At 34.6% G+C, this 24,341-nt stretch overlaps 3 protein-coding genes and 1 pseudogene across 3 annotated transcripts; all 4 read right to left on the reverse strand.

Moving 5' to 3' along the window:
- Positions 1 to 2,011: 2,011 nt before the first annotated feature.
- Positions 2,012 to 3,958, reverse strand: LOC128126121 (mannan endo-1,4-beta-mannosidase 4-like). Its single transcript, XM_052763859.1, has 5 exons — positions 3,644 to 3,958; positions 3,249 to 3,446; positions 3,003 to 3,125; positions 2,620 to 2,822; positions 2,012 to 2,408 (listed from the first exon to the last, which is right to left on the reverse strand). Exons 1-5 carry the CDS (start codon positions 3,956 to 3,958, stop codon positions 2,012 to 2,014), a joined length of 1,236 nt encoding a protein of 411 aa, XP_052619819.1.
- Positions 3,959 to 7,161: 3,203 nt separating this feature from the next.
- On the reverse strand, positions 7,162 to 9,116 carry LOC128126122 (mannan endo-1,4-beta-mannosidase 4-like). The gene is made up of 5 exons (XM_052763860.1): positions 8,802 to 9,116; positions 8,407 to 8,604; positions 8,153 to 8,275; positions 7,770 to 7,972; positions 7,162 to 7,558 (listed from the first exon to the last, which is right to left on the reverse strand). The coding sequence occupies exons 1-5, from the start codon at positions 9,114 to 9,116 to the stop codon at positions 7,162 to 7,164; spliced, it is 1,236 nt and encodes a 411-aa protein (XP_052619820.1).
- A 3,209-nt stretch (positions 9,117 to 12,325) lies between these two features.
- LOC128126123 (mannan endo-1,4-beta-mannosidase 4-like) lies at positions 12,326 to 14,272 on the reverse strand. The gene is made up of 5 exons (XM_052763861.1): positions 13,958 to 14,272; positions 13,563 to 13,760; positions 13,317 to 13,439; positions 12,934 to 13,136; positions 12,326 to 12,722 (listed from the first exon to the last, which is right to left on the reverse strand). The coding sequence occupies exons 1-5, from the start codon at positions 14,270 to 14,272 to the stop codon at positions 12,326 to 12,328; spliced, it is 1,236 nt and encodes a 411-aa protein (XP_052619821.1).
- A 3,208-nt stretch (positions 14,273 to 17,480) lies between these two features.
- On the reverse strand, positions 17,481 to 24,226 carry LOC128126124 (mannan endo-1,4-beta-mannosidase 4-like; annotated as a pseudogene).
- Between the last annotated feature and the right edge of the window lie 115 nt (positions 24,227 to 24,341).

A 24,341-nucleotide genomic window follows, 5' to 3' on the forward strand; every position in this document is an offset into this window, starting at 1 on the left:
TTACTCATTAATTAAAGTTTATTGAGACTACAATTGTACACATTACATATATTATAAATCTTTGGTGATAAATGCTAGATGTTTATAAAAATGACCCTCACCTTATATTAATTAATTTAATCGATATTATTGTTAATTATAAAGAAAATTATGAAAATTATAAATATAAAATTAAACAAACAATTGTTAGGTTTAAGACTGCATGCCTAAGATAAACATTGCACCAGAATGTCTACCCAATATTGATAAAGTATATTTGAAAGGTATGACTAAAAAGTTTACAGTCGCTTGAGGGCCTAAGGCTTACAATGCACCAAAATTTATTCCCAATATTGATAAAGGATATTTCAAAGGTACGACTAAACCTTAAGTTTATAGTTGCTGATATAACCTTGCGATCGAAAATAAAGCAGGAATTTTTGAACTCCAATTAATTTGAGTTCCCTATTATATAATCTTGTAGACAAATGAGAAATAATCAGTTTAGTTCTTCTACGAGCCCAGTTGTATTAATCAATGATTTTACTTATTATATTGAGATAACAACCTCATAATTGGAAAGGTTTCATGAAAAATCATCATCACAATTCTGAGTTTGCTGACATAAATATTCATATTATAGATTACAATAAAAGTAACATTTCTGCCAAGACCCTAATATATGTGTATTAATAATGATTTATGTATTTGTTTAAAAAAATTGGATTTTAGATTACCAAGAAATAACATTTGCGCCAAGACACCAATATATGTGTTAATTACTCCTTAAGACTATATTTTCTTCACCGGCATACGTAACTTAATCATTTATCTTCTTTATTAGGAGTTTGATGTCAAAAATAACTTAAATAGTTTTGAATTGATCTTCTTTTGTTTGTTAAAACTTAGGTAATATTGTTTAAAATATGAATTAGTATTCTACAAATTATATTGAAATAGGTTTAGTGGCATATTAACAAGATGTTTTTTTTTTTTTGGTTTAAATCACTTGGAAAAAGTCATCCAATAGCTTTGTAGATTCCCCGTGTCTCCTCTCACACACAGACACACACATACACATACACACACACATTTCGGTCGCGTGTCGGTATTAAGTAATGGTTTGTTTAAGTATCACAACTCCCACAAACATAATTTTAATTCAAAATAAAGATCTAAAGGCATAATAATCATTGGTATATCATGACTTATATCCTTTGTCAAGCAATATTAATAGGATAAGTATGCATTTCATGCAGAAAAGTCTAATTATTTTGAGATTTTTTTTGATAAAGTCCTAAATCTTTTTTTTAATAGAATAAACCTGATTGTTTAATATTTTGCCCAAATTAAGGAAAAAGTTTTTTTAATTGGGAAAGACAGATTATATGATTTTCCCAAAATAACGAGACTTTTTTGTTCAAAAAAATAAAGATTTATGAATTTATCAAAAAAAAATTCCAAAATAATGAGACTTTTTAGTATAAAACTCGGGAAAATATTTGTTCATTTAAGTATCACCACCCCAAAGGCACAAGTGTAATACAAAATTTAGGTAAAAAATCTTGAGATTTAATGATATATCATGACCTATATCCCTTATCAACTAATATTAATATTCCTCTCGTCGATGATTTGCGATCAAAAAGTGGTTTGAATACATATAAAAGGATTCACATATGTTGACGTGACTTGTGTGTTCGATAGACAAAATATTTATAACATTAAGAAAAGATAGACAAAAGCTAAGAAAACACATAAAAATACCTTACATATATTACCATATTTATTGATAAAAAGGAAATGCATCAATTTTCCCACTTCGTCCAACAATATTGAGTTGAAGTTACCCGCGGTACAACATTACTAATAGGCTGCAACTATTTTGTTTCATGCAAAATGGTTGCTAACTCTATCTTTATTTTCATTTCACTATTTAAAACTTCACATTTTCTAAAGGTAAGTAACGCAGCAGAGAGAAATATCATTTTATCTCGAAAGGGATAATTATTTGTTCAGGAACCCAACATAGTTATTTTTCAACAGCAACGGGAGAGAACTCTAGGTTGGTTGAAGAGTTGAGTGATGAAATTCTTTGAGACTGCTTGGCAATTATTGCAGCAGTGGAGGGGTTTTGGTCCAAGACAACTTGGTACCCATCACCCCAGTTATCCATTCCTTCCGCCATGACTTGCCAAAAAGTTGTACCTGAACACGACCCCCGGTTTCTTGCACTTTCATAGGCCGTGTTGAATATCCCACCAAAGTACTCATCCCTTGCTTCTACGGTGTAACCTGAAGACCAAGAGGACTTGCCAAATTCTGCAATCAGTAAAGGTTTTCTCAAGATGGAATCACAATCCTCAATATGTGCATTAATCCATTTTTCAACAAATTTAGCTCGAGCTTCATCGCTAGCTCCCGGAACCCTAAGTCAAAAATCGAAATACCCACATATGTTATTCAATAAAATTAAATAACATAAAATATTGTTTTAGTTATAAATAAGAAACATGCATTTCATGAAACATTTTTAGGATGCTAACTACGTTCGGGTGTTGGCTAGCGTGACATGCAAAGTATATATACGAACAAAAGCATTGTGATGGAGTTTATATGTCGGTATAGACTCGATCATACCATTGGTCGGGATACAGATGGATTGTAGCAAAATCCACATTGTTGACGCCGTTGTTTGTAATGAAGTCGGTCCCTACTTCATAGCCCGGATTGTTTTGCTTCTTTTCAGGCATTGATTCCCCATAAAACCCTTCAAGTCCGATTTCGAGAAGATGGTTCTTATCAATGGACTTTATTTCAGCTGCCATTTCTACTATCCATTCCTGCACAAAGAAGAGATACCGATGGTTATAGGTTATGCACCATATAGTTTCATAAAAAACCGGTTTCCTCTATGTACTCCTATCATTTGAAAGTGAAAGATTTCCTTCTTTCTAGATAACTGATTCGGGCATTTTCTCATATGAACAACTTAACCGTGAGAAAACAGAGAAAACAAGAACCTGTAGAAATTTCCCTGATAGATCAGACTGGCAGCGGGGTTCGTTCATTAGCTCCCATGCAAAGATGGTGGAATCATCCTTGTAGTCAACCCCGGTGATTGAGTTGCGTCTCGTAAGAATGGTCTGTAGCAAAACAGTATTTGCAACATGTTCAAATTTTCTGACAAAATGCCCATACAGCTGTTGTAGAAAATTTTTGTGATATAATGGAAACATTGTTTCCCAAACATATATATATATATATACCTTCAAATGATTCTTATAATATCCTTTAACTACAACGTTAGTAAAGAAATCATCATCACTATTCAAGTATTGTCCTCCATGATCCCTTGCCCACTGAACATATTGTTTTTTACCTCCAAAATCATCCCAGTTATTAACCAAGCTGAGAATCAAGTGAATCCCATACTTTTTCGCTTCTGATATCACAAAATCCAATCCCTGGAATGAAAAGGTGTAGATGGTTATCACAAGTAACATAAAACAGAGGTGTTAAAGTGTTTGTGATCTTGATTATTACTAACTTTTATTTCAATATGTCCGTGTCGATTTGTCGTATGGTTGATAAGAAATTACTTTTTAACGTTTACAGATCATGTTGAATAAAAAATAGAGGCTAAAATAATAGATAAAGTTACCTTAAACATGTCCTCATTGTAAAAACCGGGAGAGGTTTGCAGGGGTTTGTTGCCACCATCACTAAAAGCCCAAGTCCTAACCAGGTTCATTCCTATCTTGGAAGATTCTTGAAATGCATCTGTGACCTTCACCCTTGTAGATGGATCAGAAGCCATACACATTAACCAGTAGGCGTTAAAGCCATTAAAATACAACGGCTTTCCATTAACCATGAAATGATGTGTCCTTGTCTCCACAAAACTATCGTTAATGGTTGACGGGTGGCATTTACCCTTGCAATCTCCTTTTAGAACTGCATTTCCTTTTCCTGGCATGGTTAAAAAATCGCTAATCTTTAATAGTGGATATATGAAATAGGAAAGTTAGTAACCAATGTTTAGAGTAATGGATGGAAAGTAGTGTGTTTTCTCTTGTCCGCTTAGCTCGTCGGGAATTTATATCGCATGTCTTGTTACCAATCTAGTTGGAAGTGGGGACATCATCATATTTATTATATAACTTAACGATACATATGCATCATCATTCATAAGGAATGACAAGCGACTTTGCGATGCCCATGCACGGTGCCATACTTTTGGTTGTAAGACACACAAACATTTGTTACTCCAAATGAAAAAGCAAAAGGAAAAATGATACTGCTTTTTCAAATACTGTTGCAGGTATGTTATGTTTGGATACTAGATCCTTGTGCATAATATGCCATTAAAAGATTAGCTTTTAGTCGAGTTCCAAACATAAAAAATATGTTGACCAAACGAATTGTATTTAGAGATTCGAAGATGGTACTAGATTCTTTTCAAATACTATAATATTTTGTTACTCCATACATTAGAGACCACATGTGCTTGAAAAATAAATATATAAAAATAAAAAACAAAAAGCCCAAAATAAACGCACAAGTGGTTGCTTGTGCATGAAAAACTAGGTACATTTTGATTATTTATTTATTTATTTCTCCACTCCTCCAAACCATTTTGTTGTTTTTTCGGGTTCCTTTTTTCATACGTTGAAATCTAGCATGTGACTTTCTTACGTTTACGCATCACCATTCATGGGACATTTGGTTTCCTTATTTGACTTTTTTAACGTCATATAGCAAATATATATATTAAATTTTATGTTCAGTTTTCCTGTTGATAGTTTTTATCACGTGTATTCTCCAAATGGAATTTGTATCAAAGTAGATGTTATGTATGTTGCACACATCACTTTTGCATGTGAATTTATATTGATGATCATGTAGTTAATGTAATAACAAGTGGTTGAGTAGCATGACATATAGCAAGTGGATGTATTGTAATCTAAACATAACTCGCTTTGCTTGTGTACGAGGTGTTCTCTGTTATAATAAAACAACGGATGTTTGGGGTTCCAAAACCTATCATAATAGGCAATGTAACTGCTTAGAAGGAAATTCGATGGATCTTAAACCAATACTTTTAGAAGACTAGCGAGGAAACACTCCCTTATCATTTTTTATGTGTTCGTGCATCGATACTAAGTAGTGTGTGATTACTCATTAATTAAAGTTTATTGAGACTACACTTGTACACATTACATATATTATAAATCTTTGGTGATAAATGCTAGATGTTTATAAAAATGACCCTCACCTTATATTAATTAATTTAATCGATATTATTGTTAATTATAAAGAAAATTATGAAAATTATAAATATAAAATTAAACAAACAATTGTTAGGTTTAAGACTGCATGCCTAAGATAAACATTGCACCAGAATGTCTACCCAATATTGATAAAGTATATTTGAAAGGTATGACTAAAAAGTTTACAGTCGCTTGAGGGCCTAAGGCTTACAATGCACCAAAATTTATTCCCAATATTGATAAAGGATATTTCAAAGGTACGACTAAACCTTAAGTTTATAGTTGCTGATATAACCTTGCGATCGAAAATAAAGCAGGAATTTTTGAACTCCAATTAATTTGAGTTCCCTATTATATAATCTTGTAGACAAATGAGAAATAATCAGTTTAGTTCTTCTACGAGCCCAGTTGTATTAATCAATGATTTTACTTATTATATTGAGATAACAACCTCATAATTGGAAAGGTTTCATGAAAAATCATCATCACAATTCTGAGTTTGCTGACATAAATATTCATATTATAGATTACAATAAAAGTAACATTTCTGCCAAGACCCTAATATATGTGTATTAATAATGATTTATGTATTTGTTTAAAAAAATTGGATTTTAGATTACCAAGAAATAACATTTGTGCCAAGACACCAATATATGTGTTAATTACTCCTTAAGACTATATTTTCTTCACCGGCATACGTAACTTAATCATTTATCTTCTTTATTAGGAGTTTGATGTCAAAAATAACTTAAATAGTTTTGAATTGATCTTCTTTTGTTTGTTAAAACTTAGGTAATATTGTTTAAAATATGAATTAGTATTCTACAAATTATATTGAAATAGGTTTAGTGGCATATTAACAAGATGTTTTTTTTTTTTTGGTTTAAATCACTTGGAAAAAGTCATCCAATAGCTTTGTAGATTCCCCCCTGTCTCCTCTCACACACAGACACACACATACACATACACACACACATTTCGGTCGGTATTAAGTAATGGTTTGTTTAAGTATCACAACTCCCACAAACATAATTTTAATTCAAAATAAAGATCTAAAGGCATAATAATCATTGGTATATCATGACTTATATCCTTTGTCAAGCAATATTAATAGGATAAGTATGCATTTCATGCAGAAAAGTCTAATTATTTTGAGATTTTTTTTGATAAAGTCCTAAATCTTTTTTTTAATAGAATAAACCTGATTGTTTAATATTTTGCCCAAATTAAGGAAAAAGTATTTTTAATTGGGAAAGACAGATTATATGATTTTCCCAAAATAACGAGACTTTTTTGTTCAAAAAAATAAAGATTTATGAATTTATCAAAAAAAAATTCCAAAATAATGAGACTTTTTAGTATAAAACTCGGGAAAATATTTGTTCATTTAAGTATCACCACCCCAAAGGCACAAGTGTAATACAAAATTTAGGTAAAAAATCTTGAGATTTAATGATATATCATGACCTATATCCCTTATCAACTAATATTAATATTCCTCTCGTCGATGATTTGCGATCAAAAAGTGGTTTGAATACATATAAAAGGATTCACATATGTTGACGTGACTTGTGTGTTCGATAGACAAAATATTTATAACATTAAGAAAAGATAGACAAAAGCTAAGAAAACACATAAAAATACCTTACATATATTACCATATTTATTGATAAAAAGGAAATGCATCAATTTTCCCACTTCGTCCAACAATACTGAGTTGAAGTTACCCGCGGTACAACATTACTAATAGGCTGCAACTATTTTGTTTCATGCAAAATGGTTGCTAACTCTATCTTTATTTTCATTTCACTATTTAAAACTTCACATTTTCTAAAGGTAAGTAACGCAGCAGAGAGAAATATCATTTTATCTCGAAAGGGATAATTATTTGTTCAGGAACCCAACATAGTTATTTTTCAACAGCAACGGGAGAGAACTCTAGGTTGGTTGAAGAGTTGAGTGATGAAATTCTTTGAGACTGCTTGGCAATTATTGCAGCAGTGGAGGGGTTTTGGTCCAAGACAACTTGGTACCCATCACCCCAGTTATCCATTCCTTCCGCCATGACTTGCCAAAAAGTTGTACCTGAACACGACCCCCGGTTTCTTGCACTTTCATAGGCCGTGTTGAATATCCCACCAAAGTACTCATCCCTTGCTTCTACGGTGTAACCTGAAGACCAAGAGGACTTGCCAAATTCTGCAATCAGTAAAGGTTTTCTCAAGATGGAATCACAATCCTCAATATGTGCATTAATCCATTTTTCAACAAATTTAGCTCGAGCTTCATCGCTAGCTCCCGGAACCCTAAGTCAAAAATCGAAATACCCACATATGTTATTCAATAAAATTAAATAACATAAAATATTGTTTTAGTTATAAATAAGAAACATGCATTTCATGAAACATTTTTAGGATGCTAACTACGTTCGGGTGTTGGCTAGCGTGACATGCAAAGTATATATACGAACAAAAGCATTGTGATGGAGTTTATATGTCGGTATAGACTCGATCATACCATTGGTCGGGATACAGATGGATTGTAGCAAAATCCACATTGTTGACGCCGTTGTTTGTAATGAAGTCGGTCCCTACTTCATAGCCCGGATTGTTTTGCTTCTTTTCAGGCATTGATTCCCCATAAAACCCTTCAAGTCCGATTTCGAGAAGATGGTTCTTATCAATGGACTTTATTTCAGCTGCCATTTCTACTATCCATTCCTGCACAAAGAAGAGATACCGATGGTTATAGGTTATGCACCATATAGTTTCATAAAAAACCGGTTTCCTCTATGTACTCCTATCATTTGAAAGTAAAAGATTTCCTTCTTTCTAGATAACTGATTCGGGCATTTTCTCATATGAACAACTTAACCGTGAGAAAACAGAGAAAACAAGAACCTGTAGAAATTTCCCTGATAGATCAGACTGGCAGCGGGGTTCGTTCATTAGCTCCCATGCAAAGATGGTGGAATCATCCTTGTAGTCAACCCCGGTGATTGAGTTGCGTCTCGTAAGAATGGTCTGTAGCAAAACAGTATTTGCAACATGTTCAAATTTTCTGACAAAATGCCCATACAGCTGTTGTAGAAAATTTTTGTGATATAATGGAAACATTGTTTCCCAAACATATATATATATATATATATATATACCTTCAAATGATTCTTATAATATCCTTTAACTACAACGTTAGTAAAGAAATCATCATCACTATTCAAGTATTGTCCTCCATGATCCCTTGCCCACTGAACATATTGTTTTTTACCTCCAAAATCATCCCAGTTATTAACCAAGCTGAGAATCAAGTGAATCCCATACTTTTTCGCTTCTGATATCACAAAATCCAATCCCTGGAATGAAAAGGTGTAGATGGTTATCACAAGTAACATAAAACAGAGGTGTTAAAGTGTTTGTGATCTTGATTATTACTAACTTTTATTTCAATATGTCCGTGTCGATTTGTCGTATGGTTGATAAGAAATTACTTTTTAACGTTTACAGATCATGTTGAATAAAAAATAGAGGCTAAAATAATAGATAAAGTTACCTTAAACATGTCCTCATCGTAAAAACCGGGAGAGGTTTGCAGGGGTTTGTTGCCACCATCACTAAAAGCCCAAGTCCTAACCAGGTTCATTCCTATCTTGGAAGATTCTTGAAATGCATCTGTGACCTTCACCCTTGTAGATGGATCAGAAGCCATACACATTAACCAGTAGGCGTTAAAGCCATTAAAATACAACGGCTTTCCATTAACCAAGAAATGATGTGTCCTTGTCTCCACAAAACTATCGTTAATGGTTGACGGGTGGCATTTACCCTTGCAATCTCCTTTTAGAACTGCATTTCCTTTTCCTGGCATGGTTAAAAAATCGCTAATCTTTAATAGTGGATATATGAAATAGGAAAGTTAGTAACCAATGTTTAGAGTAATGGATGGAAAGTAGTGTGTTTTCTCTTGTCCGCTTAGCTCGTCGGGAATTTATATCGCATGTCTTGTTACCAATCTAGTTGGAAGTGGGGACATCATCATATTTATTATATAACTTAACGATACATATGCATCATCATTCATAAGGAATGACAAGCGACTTTGCGATGCCCATGCACGGTGCCATACTTTTGGTTGTAAGACACACAAACATTTGTTACTCCAAATGAAAAAGCAAAAGGAAAAATGATACTGCTTTTTCAAATACTGTTGCAGGTATGTTATGTTTGGATACTAGATCCTTGTGCATAATATGCCATTAAAAGATTAGCTTTTAGTCGAGTTCCAAACATAAAAAATATGTTGACCAAACGAATTGTATTTAGAGATTCGAAGATGGTACTAGATTCTTTTCAAATACTATAATATTTTGTTACTCCATACATTAGAGACCACATGTGCTTGAAAAATAAATATATAAAAATAAAAAACAAAAAGCCCAAAATAAACGCACAAGTGGTTGCTTGTGCATGAAAAACTAGGTACATTTTGATTATTTATTTATTTATTTCTCCACTCCTCCAAACCATTTTGTTGTTTTTTCGGGTTCCTTTTTTCATACGTTGAAATCTAGCATGTGACTTTCTTACGTTTACGCATCACCATTCATGGGACATTTGGTTTCCTTATTTGACTTTTTTAACGTCATATAGCAAATATATATATTAAATTTTATGTTCAGTTTTCCTGTTGATAGTTTTTATCACGTGTATTCTCCAAATGGAATTTGTATCAAAGTAGATGTTATGTATGTTGCACACATCACTTTTGCATGTGAATTTATATTGATGATCATGTAGTTAATGTAATAACAAGTGGTTGAGTAGCATGACATATAGCAAGTGGATGTATTGTAATCTAAACATAACTCGCTTTGCTTGTGTACGAGGTGTTCTCTGTTATAATAAAACAACGGATGTTTGGGGTTCCAAAACCTATCATAATAGGCAATGTAACTGCTTAGAAGGAAATTCGATGGATCTTAAACCAATACTTTTAGAAGACTAGCGAGGAAACACTCCCTTATCATTTTTTATGTGTTCGTGCATCGATACTAAGTAGTGTGTGATTACTCATTAATTAAAGTTTATTGAGACTACACTTGTACACATTACATATATTATAAATCTTTGGTGATAAATGCTAGATGTTTATAAAAATGACCCTCACCTTATATTAATTAATTTAATCGATATTATTGTTAATTATAAAGAAAATTATGAAAATTATAAATATAAAATTAAACAAACAATTGTTAGGTTTAAGACTGCATGCCTAAGATAAACATTGCACCAGAATGTCTACCCAATATTGATAAAGTATATTTGAAAGGTATGACTAAAAAGTTTACAGTCGCTTGAGGGCCTAAGGCTTACAATGCACCAAAATTTATTCCCAATATTGATAAAGGATATTTCAAAGGTACGACTAAACCTTAAGTTTATAGTTGCTGATATAACCTTGCGATTGAAAATAAAGCAGGAATTTTTGAACTCCAATTAATTTGAGTTCCCTATTATATAATCTTGTAGACAAATGAGAAATAATCAGTTTAGTTCTTCTACGAGCCCAGTTGTATTAATCAATGATTTTACTTATTATATTGAGATAACAACCTCATAATTGGAAAGGTTTCATGAAAAATCATCATCACAATTCTGAGTTTGCTGACATAAATATTCATATTATAGATTACAATAAAAGTAACATTTCTGCCAAGACCCTAATATATGTGTATTAATAATGATTTATGTATTTGTTTAAAAAAATTGGATTTTAGATTACCAAGAAATAACATTTGCGCCAAGACACCAATATATGTGTTAATTACTCCTTAAGACTATATTTTCTTCACCGGCATACGTAACTTAATCATTTATCTTCTTTATTAGGAGTTTGATGTCAAAAATAACTTAAATAGTTTTGAATTGATCTTCTTTTGTTTGTTAAAACTTAGGTAATATTGTTTAAAATATGAATTAGTATTCTACAAATTATATTGAAATAGGTTTAGTGGCATATTAACAAGATGTTTTTTTTTTTTGGTTTAAATCACTTGGAAAAAGTCATCCAATAGCTTTGTAGATTCCCCGTGTCTCCTCTCACACACAGACACACACATACACATACACACACACATTTCGGTCGCGTGTCGGTATTAAGTAATGGTTTGTTTAAGTATCACAACTCCCACAAACATAATTTTAATTCAAAATAAAGATCTAAAGGCATAATAATCATTGGTATATCATGACTTATATCCTTTGTCAAGCAATATTAATAGGATAAGTATGCATTTCATGCAGAAAAGTCTAATTATTTTGAGATTTTTTTTGATAAAGTCCTAAATCTTTTTTTTTAATAGAATAAACCTGATTGTTTAATATTTTGCCCAAATTAAGGAAAAAGTTTTTTTAATTGGGAAAGACAGATTATATGATTTTCCCAAAATAACGAGACTTTTTTGTTCAAAAAAATAAAGATTTATGAATTTATCAAAAAAAAATTCCAAAATAATGAGACTTTTTAGTATAAAACTCGGGAAAATATTTGTTCATTTAAGTATCACCACCCCAAAGGCACAAGTGTAATACAAAATTTAGGTAAAAAATCTTGAGATTTAATGATATATCATGACCTATATCCCTTATCAACTAATATTAATATTCCTCTCGTCGATGATTTGCGATCAAAAAGTGGTTTGAATACATATAAAAGGATTCACATATGTTGACGTGACTTGTGTGTTCGATAGACAAAATATTTATAACATTAAGAAAAGATAGACAAAAGCTAAGAAAACACATAAAAATACCTTACATATATTACCATATTTATTGATAAAAAGGAAATGCATCAATTTTCCCACTTCGTCCAACAATATTGAGTTGAAGTTACCCGCGGTACAACATTACTAATAGGCTGCAACTATTTTGTTTCATGCAAAATGGTTGCTAAGTCTATCTTTATTTTCATTTCACTATTTAAAACTTCACATTTTCTAAAGGTAAGTAACGCAGCAGAGAGAAATATCATTTTATCTCGAAAGGGATAATTATTTGTTCAGGAACCCAACATAGTTATTTTTCAACAGCAACGGGAGAGAACTCTAGGTTGGTTGAAGAGTTGAGTGATGAAATTCTTTGAGACTGCTTGGCAATTATTGCAGCAGTGGAGGGGTTTTGGTCCAAGACAACTTGGTACCCATCACCCCAGTTATCCATTCCTTCCGCCATGACTTGCCAAAAAGTTGTACCTGAACACGACCCCCGGTTTCTTGCACTTTCATAGGCCGTGTTGAATATCCCACCAAAGTACTCATCCCTTGCTTCTACGGTGTAACCTGAAGACCAAGAGGACTTGCCAAATTCTGCAATCAGTAAAGGTTTTCTCAAGATGGAATCACAATCCTCAATATGTGCATTAATCCATTTTTCAACAAATTTAGCTCGAGCTTCATCGCTAGCTCCCGGAACCCTAAGTCAAAAATCGAAATACCCACATATGTTATTCAATAAAATTAAATAACATAAAATATTGTTTTAGTTATAAATAAGAAACATGCATTTCATGAAACATTTTTAGGATGCTAACTACGTTCGGGTGTTGGCTAGCGTGACATGCAAAGTATATATACGAACAAAAGCATTGTGATGGAGTTTATATGTCGGTATAGACTCGATCATACCATTGGTCGGGATACAGATGGATTGTAGCAAAATCCACATTGTTGACGCCGTTGTTTGTAATGAAGTCGGTCCCTACTTCATAGCCCGGATTGTTTTGCTTCTTTTCAGGCATTGATTCCCCATAAAACCCTTCAAGTCCGATTTCGAGAAGATGGTTCTTATCAATGGACTTTATTTCAGCTGCCATTTCTACTATCCATTCCTGCACAAAGAAGAGATACCGATGGTTATAGGTTATGCACCATATAGTTTCATAAAAAACCGGTTTCCTCTATGTACTCCTATCATTTGAAAGTAAAAGATTTCCTTCTTTCTAGATAACTGATTCGGGCATTTTCTCATATGAACAACTTAACCGTGAGAAAACAGAGAAAACAAGAACCTGTAGAAATTTCCCTGATAGATCAGACTGGCAGCGGGGTTCGTTCATTAGCTCCCATGCAAAGATGGTGGAATCATCCTTGTAGTCAACCCCGGTGATTGAGTTGCGTCTCGTAAGAATGGTCTGTAGCAAAACAGTATTTGCAACATGTTCAAATTTTCTGACAAAATGCGCATACAGCTGTTGTAGAAAATTTTTGTGATATAATGGAAACATTGTTTCCCAAACATATATATATATATATACCTTCAAATGATTCTTATAATATCCTTTAACTACAACGTTAGTAAAGAAATCATCATCACTATGCAAGTATTGTCCTCCATGATCCCTTGCCCACTGAACATATTGTTTTTTACCTCCAAAATCATCCCAGTTATTAACCAAGCTGAGAATCAAGTGAATCCCATACTTTTTCGCTTCTGATATCACAAAATCCAATCCCTGGAATGAAAAGGTGTAGATGGTTATCACAAGTAACATAAAACAGAGGTGTTAAAGTGTTTGTGATCTTGATTATTACTAACTTTTATTTCAATATGTCCGTGTCGATTTGTCGTATGGTTGATAAGAAATTAATTTTTAACGTTTACAGATCATGTTGAATAAAAAATAGAGGCTAAAATAATAGATAAAGTTACCTTAAACATGTCCTCATTGTAAAAACCGGGAGAGGTTTGCAGGGGTTTGTTGCCACCATCACTAAAAGCCCAAGTCCTAACCAGGTTCATTCCTATCTTGGAAGATTCTTGAAATGCATCTGTGACCTTCACCCTTGTAGATGGATCAGAAGCCATACACATTAACCAGTAGGCGTTAAAGCCATTAAAATACAACGGCTTTCCATTAACCATGAAATGATGTGTCCTTGTCTCCACAAAACTATCGTTAATGGTTGACGGGTGGCATTTACCCTTGCAATCTCCTTTTAGAACTGCATTTCCTTTTCCTGGCATGGTTAAAAAATCGCTAATCTTTAATAGTGGATATATGAAATAGGAAAGTTAGTAACCAATGTTTAGAGTAATGGATGGAAAGTAGTGTGTTTTCTCTTGTCCGCTTAGCTCGTCGGGAATTTATATCGCATGTCTTGTTACCAATCTAGTTGGAAGTGGGGACATCATCATATTTATTATATAACTTAACGATACATATGCATCATCATTCATAAGGAATGACAAGCGACTTTGCGATGCCCATGCACGGCGCCATACTTTTGGTTGTAAGACACACAAACATTTGTTACTCCAAATGAAAAAGCAAAAGGAAAAATGATACTGCTTTTTCAAATACTGTTGCAGGTATGTTATGTTTGGATACTAGATCCTTGTGCATAATATGCCATTAAAAGATTAGCTTTTAGTCGAGTTCCAAACATAAAAAATATGTTGACCAAACGAATTGTATTTTGAGATTCGAAGATGGTACTAGATTCTTTTCAAATACTATAATATTTTGTTACTCCATACATTAGAGACCACATGTGCTTGAAAAATAAATATATAAAAATAAAAAACAAAAAGCCCAAAATAAACGCACAAGTGGTTGCTTGTGCATGAAAAACTAGGTACATTTTGATTATTTATTTATTTATTTCTCCACTCCTCCAAAACATTTTGTTGTTTTTTCGGGTTCCTTTTTTCATACGTTGAAATCTAGCATGTGACTTTCTTACGTTTACGCATCACCATTCATGGGACATTTGGTTTCCTTATTTGACTTTTTTAACGTCATATAGCAAATATATATATATTAAATTTTATGTTCAGTTTTCCTGTTGATAGTTTTTATCACGTGTATTCTCCAAATGGAATTTGTATCAAAGTAGATGTTATGTATGTTGCACACATCACTTTTGCATGTGAATTTATATTGATGATCATGTAGTTAATGTAATAACAAGTGGTTGAGTAGCATGACATATAGCAAGTGGATGTATTGTAATCTAAACATAACTCGCTTTGCTTGTGTACGAGGTGTTCTCTGTTATAATAAAACAACGGATGTTTGGGGTTCCAAAACCTATCATAATAGGCAATGTAACTGCTTAGAAGGAAATTCGATGGATCTTAAACCAATACTTTTAGAAGACTAGCGAGGAAACACTCCCTTATCATTTTTTATGTGTTCGTGCATCGATACTAAGTAGTGTATGATTACTCATTAATTAAAGTTTATTGAGACTACACTTGTACACATTACATATATTATAAATCTTTGGTGATAAATGCTAGATGTTTATAAAAATGACCCTCACCTTATATTAATTAATTTAATCGATATTATTGTTAATTATAAAGAAAATTATGAAAATTATAAATATAAAATTAAACAAACAATTGTTAGGTTTAAGACTGCATGCCTAAGATAAACATTGCACCAGAATGTCTACCCAATATTGATAAAGTATATTTGAAAGGTATGACTAAAAAGTTTACAGTCGCTTGAGGGCCTAAGGCTTACAATGCACCAAAATTTATTCCCAATATTGATAAAGGATATTTCAAAGGTACGACTAAACCTTAAGTTTATAGTTGCTGATATAACCTTGCGATCGAAAATAAAGCAGGAATTTTTGAACTCCAATTAATTTGAGTTCCCTATTATATAATCTTGTAGACAAATGAGAAATAATCAGTTTAGTTCTTCTACGAGCCCAGTTGTATTAATCAATGATTTTACTTATTATATTGAGATAACAACCTCATAATTGGAAAGGTTTCATGAAAAATCATCATCACAATTCTGAGTTTGCTGACATAAATATTCATATTATAGATTACAATAAAAGTAACATTTCTGCCAAGACCCTAATATATGTGTATTAATAATGATTTATGTATTTGTTTAAAAAAATTGGATTTTAGATTACCAAGAAATAACATTTGCGCCAAGACACCAATATATGTGTTAATTACTCCTTAAGACTATATTTTCTTCACCGGCATACGTAACTTAATCATTTATCTTCTTTATTAGGAGTTTGATGTCAAAAATAACTTAAATAGTTTTGAATTGATCTTCTTTTGTTTGTTAAAACTTAGGTAATATTGTTTAAAATATGAATTAGTATTCTACAAATTATATTGAAATAGGTTTAGTGGCATATTAACAAGATGTTTTTTTTTTTGGTTTAAATCATTTGGAAAAAGTCATCCAATAGCTTTGTAGATTCCCCGTGTCTCCTCTCACACACAGACACACACATACACATACACACACACATTTCGGTCGCGTGTCGGTATTAAGTAATGGTTTGTTTAAGTATCACAACTCCCACAAACATAATTTTAATTCAAAATAAAGATCTAAAGGCATAATAATCATTGGTATATCATGACTTATATCCTTTGTCAAGCAATATTAATAGGATAAGTATGCATTTCATGCAGAAAAGTCTAATTATTTTGAGATTTTTTTTGATAAAGTCCTAAATCTTTTTTTTAATAGAATAAACCTGATTATTTAATATTTTGCCCAAATTAAGGAAAAAGTTTTTTTAATTGGGAAAGACAGATTATATGATTTTCCCAAAATAACGAGACTTTTTTGTTCAAAAAAATAAAGATTTATGAATTTATCAAAAAATAATTTCAAAATAATGAGACTTTTTAGTATAAAACTCGGGAAAATATTTTTTCATTTAAGTATCACCACCCCAAAGGCACAAGTGTAATACAAAATTTAGGTCAAAAATCTTGAGATTTAATGATATATCATGACCTATATCCCTTATCAACTAATATTAATATTCCTCTCGTCGATGATTTGCGATCAAAAAGTGGTTTGAATACATATAAAAGGATTCACATATGTTGACGTGACTTGTGTGTTCGATAGACAAAATATTTATAACATTAAGAAAAGATAGACAAAAGCTAAGAAAACACATAAAAATACCTTACATATATTACCATATTTATTGATAAAAAGGAAATGCATCAATTTTCCCACTTCGTCCAACAATACTGAGTTGAAGTTACCCGCGGTACAACATTACTAATAGGCTGCAACTATTTTGTTTCATGCAAAATGGTTGCTACCTCTATCTTTATTTTCATTTCACTATTTAAACTTCACATTTTCTAAAGGTAAGTAACGCAGCAGAGTGAAATATCATTTTATCTCGAAAGGGATAATTATTTGTTCAGGAACCCAACATAGTTATTTTTCAACAGCAACGGGAGAGAACTCTAGGTTGGTTGAAGAGTTGAGTGATGAAATTCTTTGAGACTGCTTGGCAATTATTGCAGCAGTGGAGGGGTTTTGGTCCAAGACAACTTGGTACCCATCACCCCAGTTATCCATTCCTTCCGCCATGACTTGCCAAAAAGTTGTACCTGAACACGACCCCCGGTTTCTTGCACTTTCATAGGCCGTGTTGAATATCCCACCAAAGTACTCATCCCTTGCTTCTACGGTGTAACCTGAAGACCAAGAAGACTTGCCAAATTCTGCAATCAGTAAAGGTTTTCTCAAGATGGAATCACAATCCTCAATATGTGCATTAATCCATTTTTCAACAAATTTAGCTCGAGCTTCATCGCTAGCTCCCGGAACCCTAAGTCAAAAATCGAAATACCCACATATGTTATTCAATAAAATTAAATAACATAAAATATTGTTTTAGTTATAAATAAGAAACATGCATTTCATGAAACATTTTTAGGATGCTAACTACGTTCGGGTGTTGGCTAGCGTGACATGCAAAGTATATATACGAACAAAAGCATTGTGATGGAGTTTATATGTCGGTATAGACTCGATCATACCATTGGTCGGGATACAGATGGATTGTAGCAAAATCCACATTGTTGACGCCGTTGTTTGTAATGAAGTCGGTCCCTACTTCATAGCCCGGATTGTTTTGCTTCTTTTCAGGCATTGATTCCCCATAAAACCCTTCAAGTCCGATTTCGAGAAGATGGTTCTTATCAATGGACTTTATTTCAGCTGCCATTTCTACTATCCATTCCTGCACAAAGAAGAGATACCGATGGTTATAGGTTATGCACCATATAGTTTCATAAAAAACCGGTTTCCTCTATGTACTCCTATCATTTGAAAGTAAAAGATTTCCTTCTTTCTAGATAACTGATTCGGGCATTTTCTCATATGAACAACTTAACCGTGAGAAAACAGAGAAAACAAGAACCTGTAGAAATTTCCCTTATAGATCAGACTGGCAGCGGGGTTCGTTCATTAGCTCCCATGCAAAGATGGTGGAATCATCCTTGTAGTCAACCCCGGTGATTGAGTTGCGTCTCGTAAGAATGGTCTGTAGCAAAACAGTATTTGCAACATGTTCAAATTTTCTGACAAAATGAACATACAGCTGTTGTAGAAAATTTTTGTGATATAATGGAAACATTGTTTCCCAAACATATATATACCTTCAAATGATTCTTATAATATCCTTTAACTACAACGTTAGTAAAGAAATCATCATTACTATTCAAGTATTGTCCTCCATGATCCCTTGCCCACTGAACATATTGTTTTTTACCTCCAAAATCATCCCAGTTATTAACCAAGCTGAGAATCAAGTGAATCCCATACTTTTTCGCTTCTGATATCACAAAATCCAGTCCCTGGAATGAAAAGGTGTAGATGGTTATCACAAGTAACATAAAACAGAGGTGTTAAAGTGTTTGTGATCTTGATTATTACTAACTTTTATTTCAATATGTCCGTGTCGATTTGTCGTATGGTTGATAAGAAATTACTTTTTAACGTTTACAGATCATGTTGAATAAAAAATAGAGGCTAAAATAATAGATAAAGTTACCTTAAACATGTCCTCATTGTAAAAACCGGGAGAGGTTTGCAGGGGTTTGTTGCCACCATCACTAAAAGCCCAAGTCCTAACCAGGTTCATTCCTATCTTGGAAGATTCTTGAAATGCATCTGTGACCTTTGTTAGTCAATGTTGACCATGTAATCTGGAGAATAAAAGGGACGCGTGGGAGTGTTGCCAAGTAAAAGAACGTTGCTGATTTATCTGCTTTCAGTTTTATTTTAGTGTATTTTAAAGTTCAGTTGTTAGCTATTTTGAATGAAACTTTTCCAGCTTTCAATCATTCAATAAACAAGCATTTGGCTACTCTGTCTCCCTTCTTTTCTTCTCGTTTTGATTTGCTAATTTGCCAACAATTGGTATCAGAGCTTCAAGGTTCTGATTAAGGTGTATGCCAAAGTATATCAGATACACTACCATGACAGGATCATCATCATCCAATCCACCCAAAGACAATCCGTTCCCTTTTCAATGCCCAATGCTAACCTCGCAGAATTATAATACCTGGTCAATTAAGATGGAAGCCATCATGGATGCCCATGGATTGTGGGATGCCATTGAGCCACCAACCGGAGTGGAGGTGGACGATAAAAGGAGCAAGCAGGCTCGAGCCTTCATCTTCCAATCAATTCCAGAAGAGATGCTTGCACAGGCTGCCAAGAAGAAGACAGCTAGAGAAGTGTGGGACTCTCTAAAGTCACGGTATGTGGGTGCAGAAAGAGTCCAGAAAGCAAGGCTAAGGGTATTGAAAAGCGAGTTTGAAGGTCTCCAAATGAAGGATACGGAAACCATTGATGATTATGCAGGAAGAATATCAGCCATGATCTCAAAATACAGCAGTGCAGGAGCAACATTAGATGATGAAGAACTGGTGAGAAAATTGTTTGATACGGTCCCTGAAAGGTTCATAAACCTGGTGGCATCGATTGAACAAAGCTCAGACATGGAATCCATGCCATTTGAAGAGGCGATTGGGCATCTAAAGGCATATGAAGATCGACTTCGACTCCGGAAGACAAGCACACAAGCAGATAATGCCTTGTTACTTGCCAAAACGGAAGGCTCTTCTACTCATCGAAGTCCAAGAAAGTCAAACACGACAGGTGGTCGTGGAAGAGGAAGAAATAGTGACAGGGGAGGAAGAGGCAATTCACGTGGTCGCGGTTCGACGCGTGGCAGAGGTGGACGCTGGGGTGGTGGTTCACGACAAGAAGCTGGGAATTTCAACCGGAAGCCTCGTGACAAAAGTCATATACAATGCTTTGAGTGCCAAGAATTTGGCCATTTTGCTTCTGAGTGCAAAGCAAAGAAGCAACAGGAACAAGAGGCGAATTTAGTTGAAGACGAAGATGGACCTGCACTCCTGTTAACCATACATGGGGAAGAAACTACAAGCATGGTTCTTTTAAATGAGGAAAAGGTGTACCCGAACCAACTAAGTGACAGCAATGATAATGATATGTGGTATCTGGATAATGGGGCTAGTAACCACATGACTGGTTCTAAGGCCTTATTTGCAGAGCTTGATGAAAAGGTGACCGGACAGGTACGATTTGGAGATGGTTCTAAGGTTCAAATAAAAGGGAAAGGCACATTACTGTTTGATTGTAAAAGTGGTGATCAGTTCATCATCCCAGATGTCTATTATATTCCAGCTCTACATAGCAATATAATAAGTTTGGGACAGATGACTGAGGAAGGATATGACATAGGAATGAAGAAAGATTTATTAAAGATGTATGACGCAGATGGTTGCTTGATTATGAAGGTCCAAAGGTCAAAGAATAGACTTTATAGAATAAGGCTCACACCTGGGAAACCTATATGCCTAGCTATGAGTATTGATGACGACTCATGGCTATGGCATGCACGTATGGGTCACACAAATTTCAAAACGCTTGGGGAGATGACACGGAAGGGAATGGTAACAGGTATGCCTCGATTATCTCATCCATCACAGGTGTGTGAAGGATGTATGTTGGCTAAACAGGCAAGGATAAGTTTCCCAAAAGTGTCCCAGTGGAGAGCCAAAGAACCACTCCAGTTGCTAGACCTGTGTGGTCCCATTACACCAGCAACAAAGGGAGGCAACCAATATTTCCTACTAATAGTCGATGACTATTCACGATACATGTGGGTGTATATGATTAAAACAAAGGATGAGGCCTTTAATATGTTCCAGAAATTCAAGTCACAAGTGGAGAAAGAAAGCGATTTTAGAATCAAGATGTTAAGGACTGATCGTGGGGGCGAATTCAATTCCAATCAGTTCCTGGAATTTTGTGAACGTACAGGGATAAAACGCCAATTGACGACGCCACACACGCCACAGCAAAACGGCGTTGTGGAACGCCGTAACAGAACGATATTGGAGATGACCAGATCTTTGCTCAAGGCCATGGTGATACCAGACCAGTTGTGGGGTGAGGCGGTGCGACACTCTGTTTATTTGTTGAACAGAACTAGTACAAAGGCCTTGAAAGAGGTAACACCGTACGAAGCATGGAAGGGTTCAAAACCCTCGATTGCACATCTGAAGATTTTTGGGTGTGTGGGATTTGTCAAGAAGCTGCGAGGCCTAACCAAGCTAAGCGATCGAAGTGAATCGATGGTCTACCTGGGAACAGAAGAGGGAACGAAGGGATATAGACTATATAATCCCAGAAATCAAAGAATAGTGGTCGCAAGAGATGTAATCTTTGACGAGGCAAAATGTTGGGTCTGGACTGAAGAAACAAAGGGGGAGCCATTTACCACACCCTATTGGACTAATGTTGAAATAACCCAATCACTGCCAGCCCAACAACATGAACCAGCCCAACAACATGAAGATAGCGTAAATGAAGAACCCTACACGCCACTAACTAATAACTCTCAATTTGAACATGTAACAGGTCATCCAACGAATGAAGATTCGCCATGGTCAAACTCGTCTAGAGTTGACTCACGAACAACTCTCCCAGGTCAGACCTCAGAAGAATACGAAAGAAGCGGGTCAATAGCTTCGTTTGATGATACTCCAGCAAAAGGGTTCCGATCAATTAATGAGATCTACCATAACACATCAAGAATGAATGATGCAGAAGTACAGGAGACGTATGAAAGAAATCAGGAACTGTTGTTAATTGATGATGAACCCACGACATATCAAGAAGCATCGACTGAAAGGGAATGGAAGCAAGCAATGGAGTCTGAGCTGAGGTCAATTGAAAGGAATAACACTTGGACTTTAACCAAGTTGCCATCAAACCGTAAGGCAATAGGGCTAAAGTGGGTGTTCAAGCTAAAAAGAGATGCAGCTGGAAACGTGATCAAACACAAGGCCTGCCTAGTCGCCAAAGGGTATGTCCAAGAAAAAGGTATTGACTTTGAAGAAGCTTTTGCACCAGTTGCACGATTGGAAACTATCAGGCTGATTCTTGCTCTAGCAACAAAAGAAAATTGGCTTGTACATCACTTGGATGTCAAGTCTGCATTTCTACATGGAGACCTTAAGGAAGAGGTATATGTCTCTCAGCCAATCGGATTCTCAGTTAAAGGAAAGGAGAATATGGTATATCGTCTACATAAGGCACTGTATGGATTAAGACAGGCTCCAAGCGCTTGGAATGTAAAGCTGGACCAATCACTCAAAAGGCTGGGATTCACCAGATGTGCACAGGAACAAGCTGTCTATAAGGTACATAAACCCAACCTAGTCCTCATTGTAGGAGTTTATGTGGATGACCTTATAATTACTGGTTCAAGTGAAAAAGGAATCCTAGAGTTCAAGAAAAAAATGCAACAGGTGTTTGATATGAGTGATTTGGGTTTGTTATCTTATTATTTGGGGATAGAAGTGTCTCAAAAGAAAGATGGGATAATGCTCACACAGAAAGGGTATGCAGAAAAAATTTTAAAGGTAGCAGGGATGGAAGATTGCAATAAATCTCTGTATCCAATGGAGGCCAAGCTAAAGCTAACAAAAGATGAATATGGGGAACCTGTAGATGCAACAAATTACAGGAAACTTGTTGGAAGTCTAAGGTATTTAGTCCACACAAGACCCGATTTAAATTACAGCATTGGAGTAGTGAGCAAGTATATGCAATATCCTAAACAAAGCCACTATGCAGCCATAAAACATATCCTCAGATATGTGAAAGGAACAACTGAGTATGGGTTGATTTATCGCAAGGGCGGTGATGGTAAGCTTGTAGGCTATAGTGATAGCAGCTATAACAATGATCGAGAAGATGGGCGAGGAACCACAGGTGTAGCTTACTACTATTCAGGAAATTTGATAACCTGGACATCACAGAAACAACAAATGGTGGCCCTTAGCTCGTGTGAAGCTGAGTATATGGCTGCTACTGCAGCTGCATGTCAAGGATTGTGGCTTAGGAACCTGTTTGGTGACTTGGTTGGACAGAAAGCACAAAAGGTGAAGTTGTTTATAGACAATCAATCAGCTATTGCCCTTATTAAGAATCCAGTTTTCCATGGGAGAAGCAAACACATAGATACTAAATACCACTTCATCCGGATGTGTGTTGAAAAGGAACAGATTGAGGTGGAACATGTAAGTGGAGACCAACAAAAGGCTGATGTATTAACAAAAGCAATGCCAAGGATAAAATTTGCAGAAATGAGGGCACTCATTGGTGTTGCAGACTTGGAGAAGAAAGTCAACATTAAGGGGGAGAAATGTTAGTCAATGTTGACCGTGTAATCTGGAGAATAAAAGGGACGCGTGGGAGTGTTACCAAGTAAAAGAACGTTGCTGATTTATCTGCTTTCAGTTTTATTTTAGTGTATTTTAAAGTTCAGTTGTTAGCTATTTTGAATGAAACTTTTCCAGCTTTCAATCATTCAATAAACAAGCATTTGGCTACTCTGTCTCCCTTCTTTTCTTCTCGTTTTGATTTGCTAATTTGCCAACAACCTTCACCCTTGTAGATGGATCAGAAGCCATACACATTAACCAGTAGGCGTTAAAGCCATTAAAATACAACGGCTTTCCATTAACCATGAAATGATGTGTCCTTGTCTCCACAAAACTATCGTTAATGGTTGACGGGTGGCATTTACCCTTGCAATCTCCTTTTAGAACTGCAGTTCCTTTTCCTGGCATGGTTAAAAAATCACTAATCTTTAATAGTGGATATATGAAATAGGAAAGTTAGTAACCAATGTTTAGAGTAATGGATGGAAAGTAGTGTGTTTTCTCTTGTCCGCTTAGCTCGTCG

This window comes from Lactuca sativa, chromosome 5, assembly GCF_002870075.4.
Source record: "Lactuca sativa cultivar Salinas chromosome 5, Lsat_Salinas_v11, whole genome shotgun sequence".
Lineage (NCBI taxonomy): Eukaryota > Viridiplantae > Streptophyta > Magnoliopsida > Asterales > Asteraceae > Lactuca > Lactuca sativa.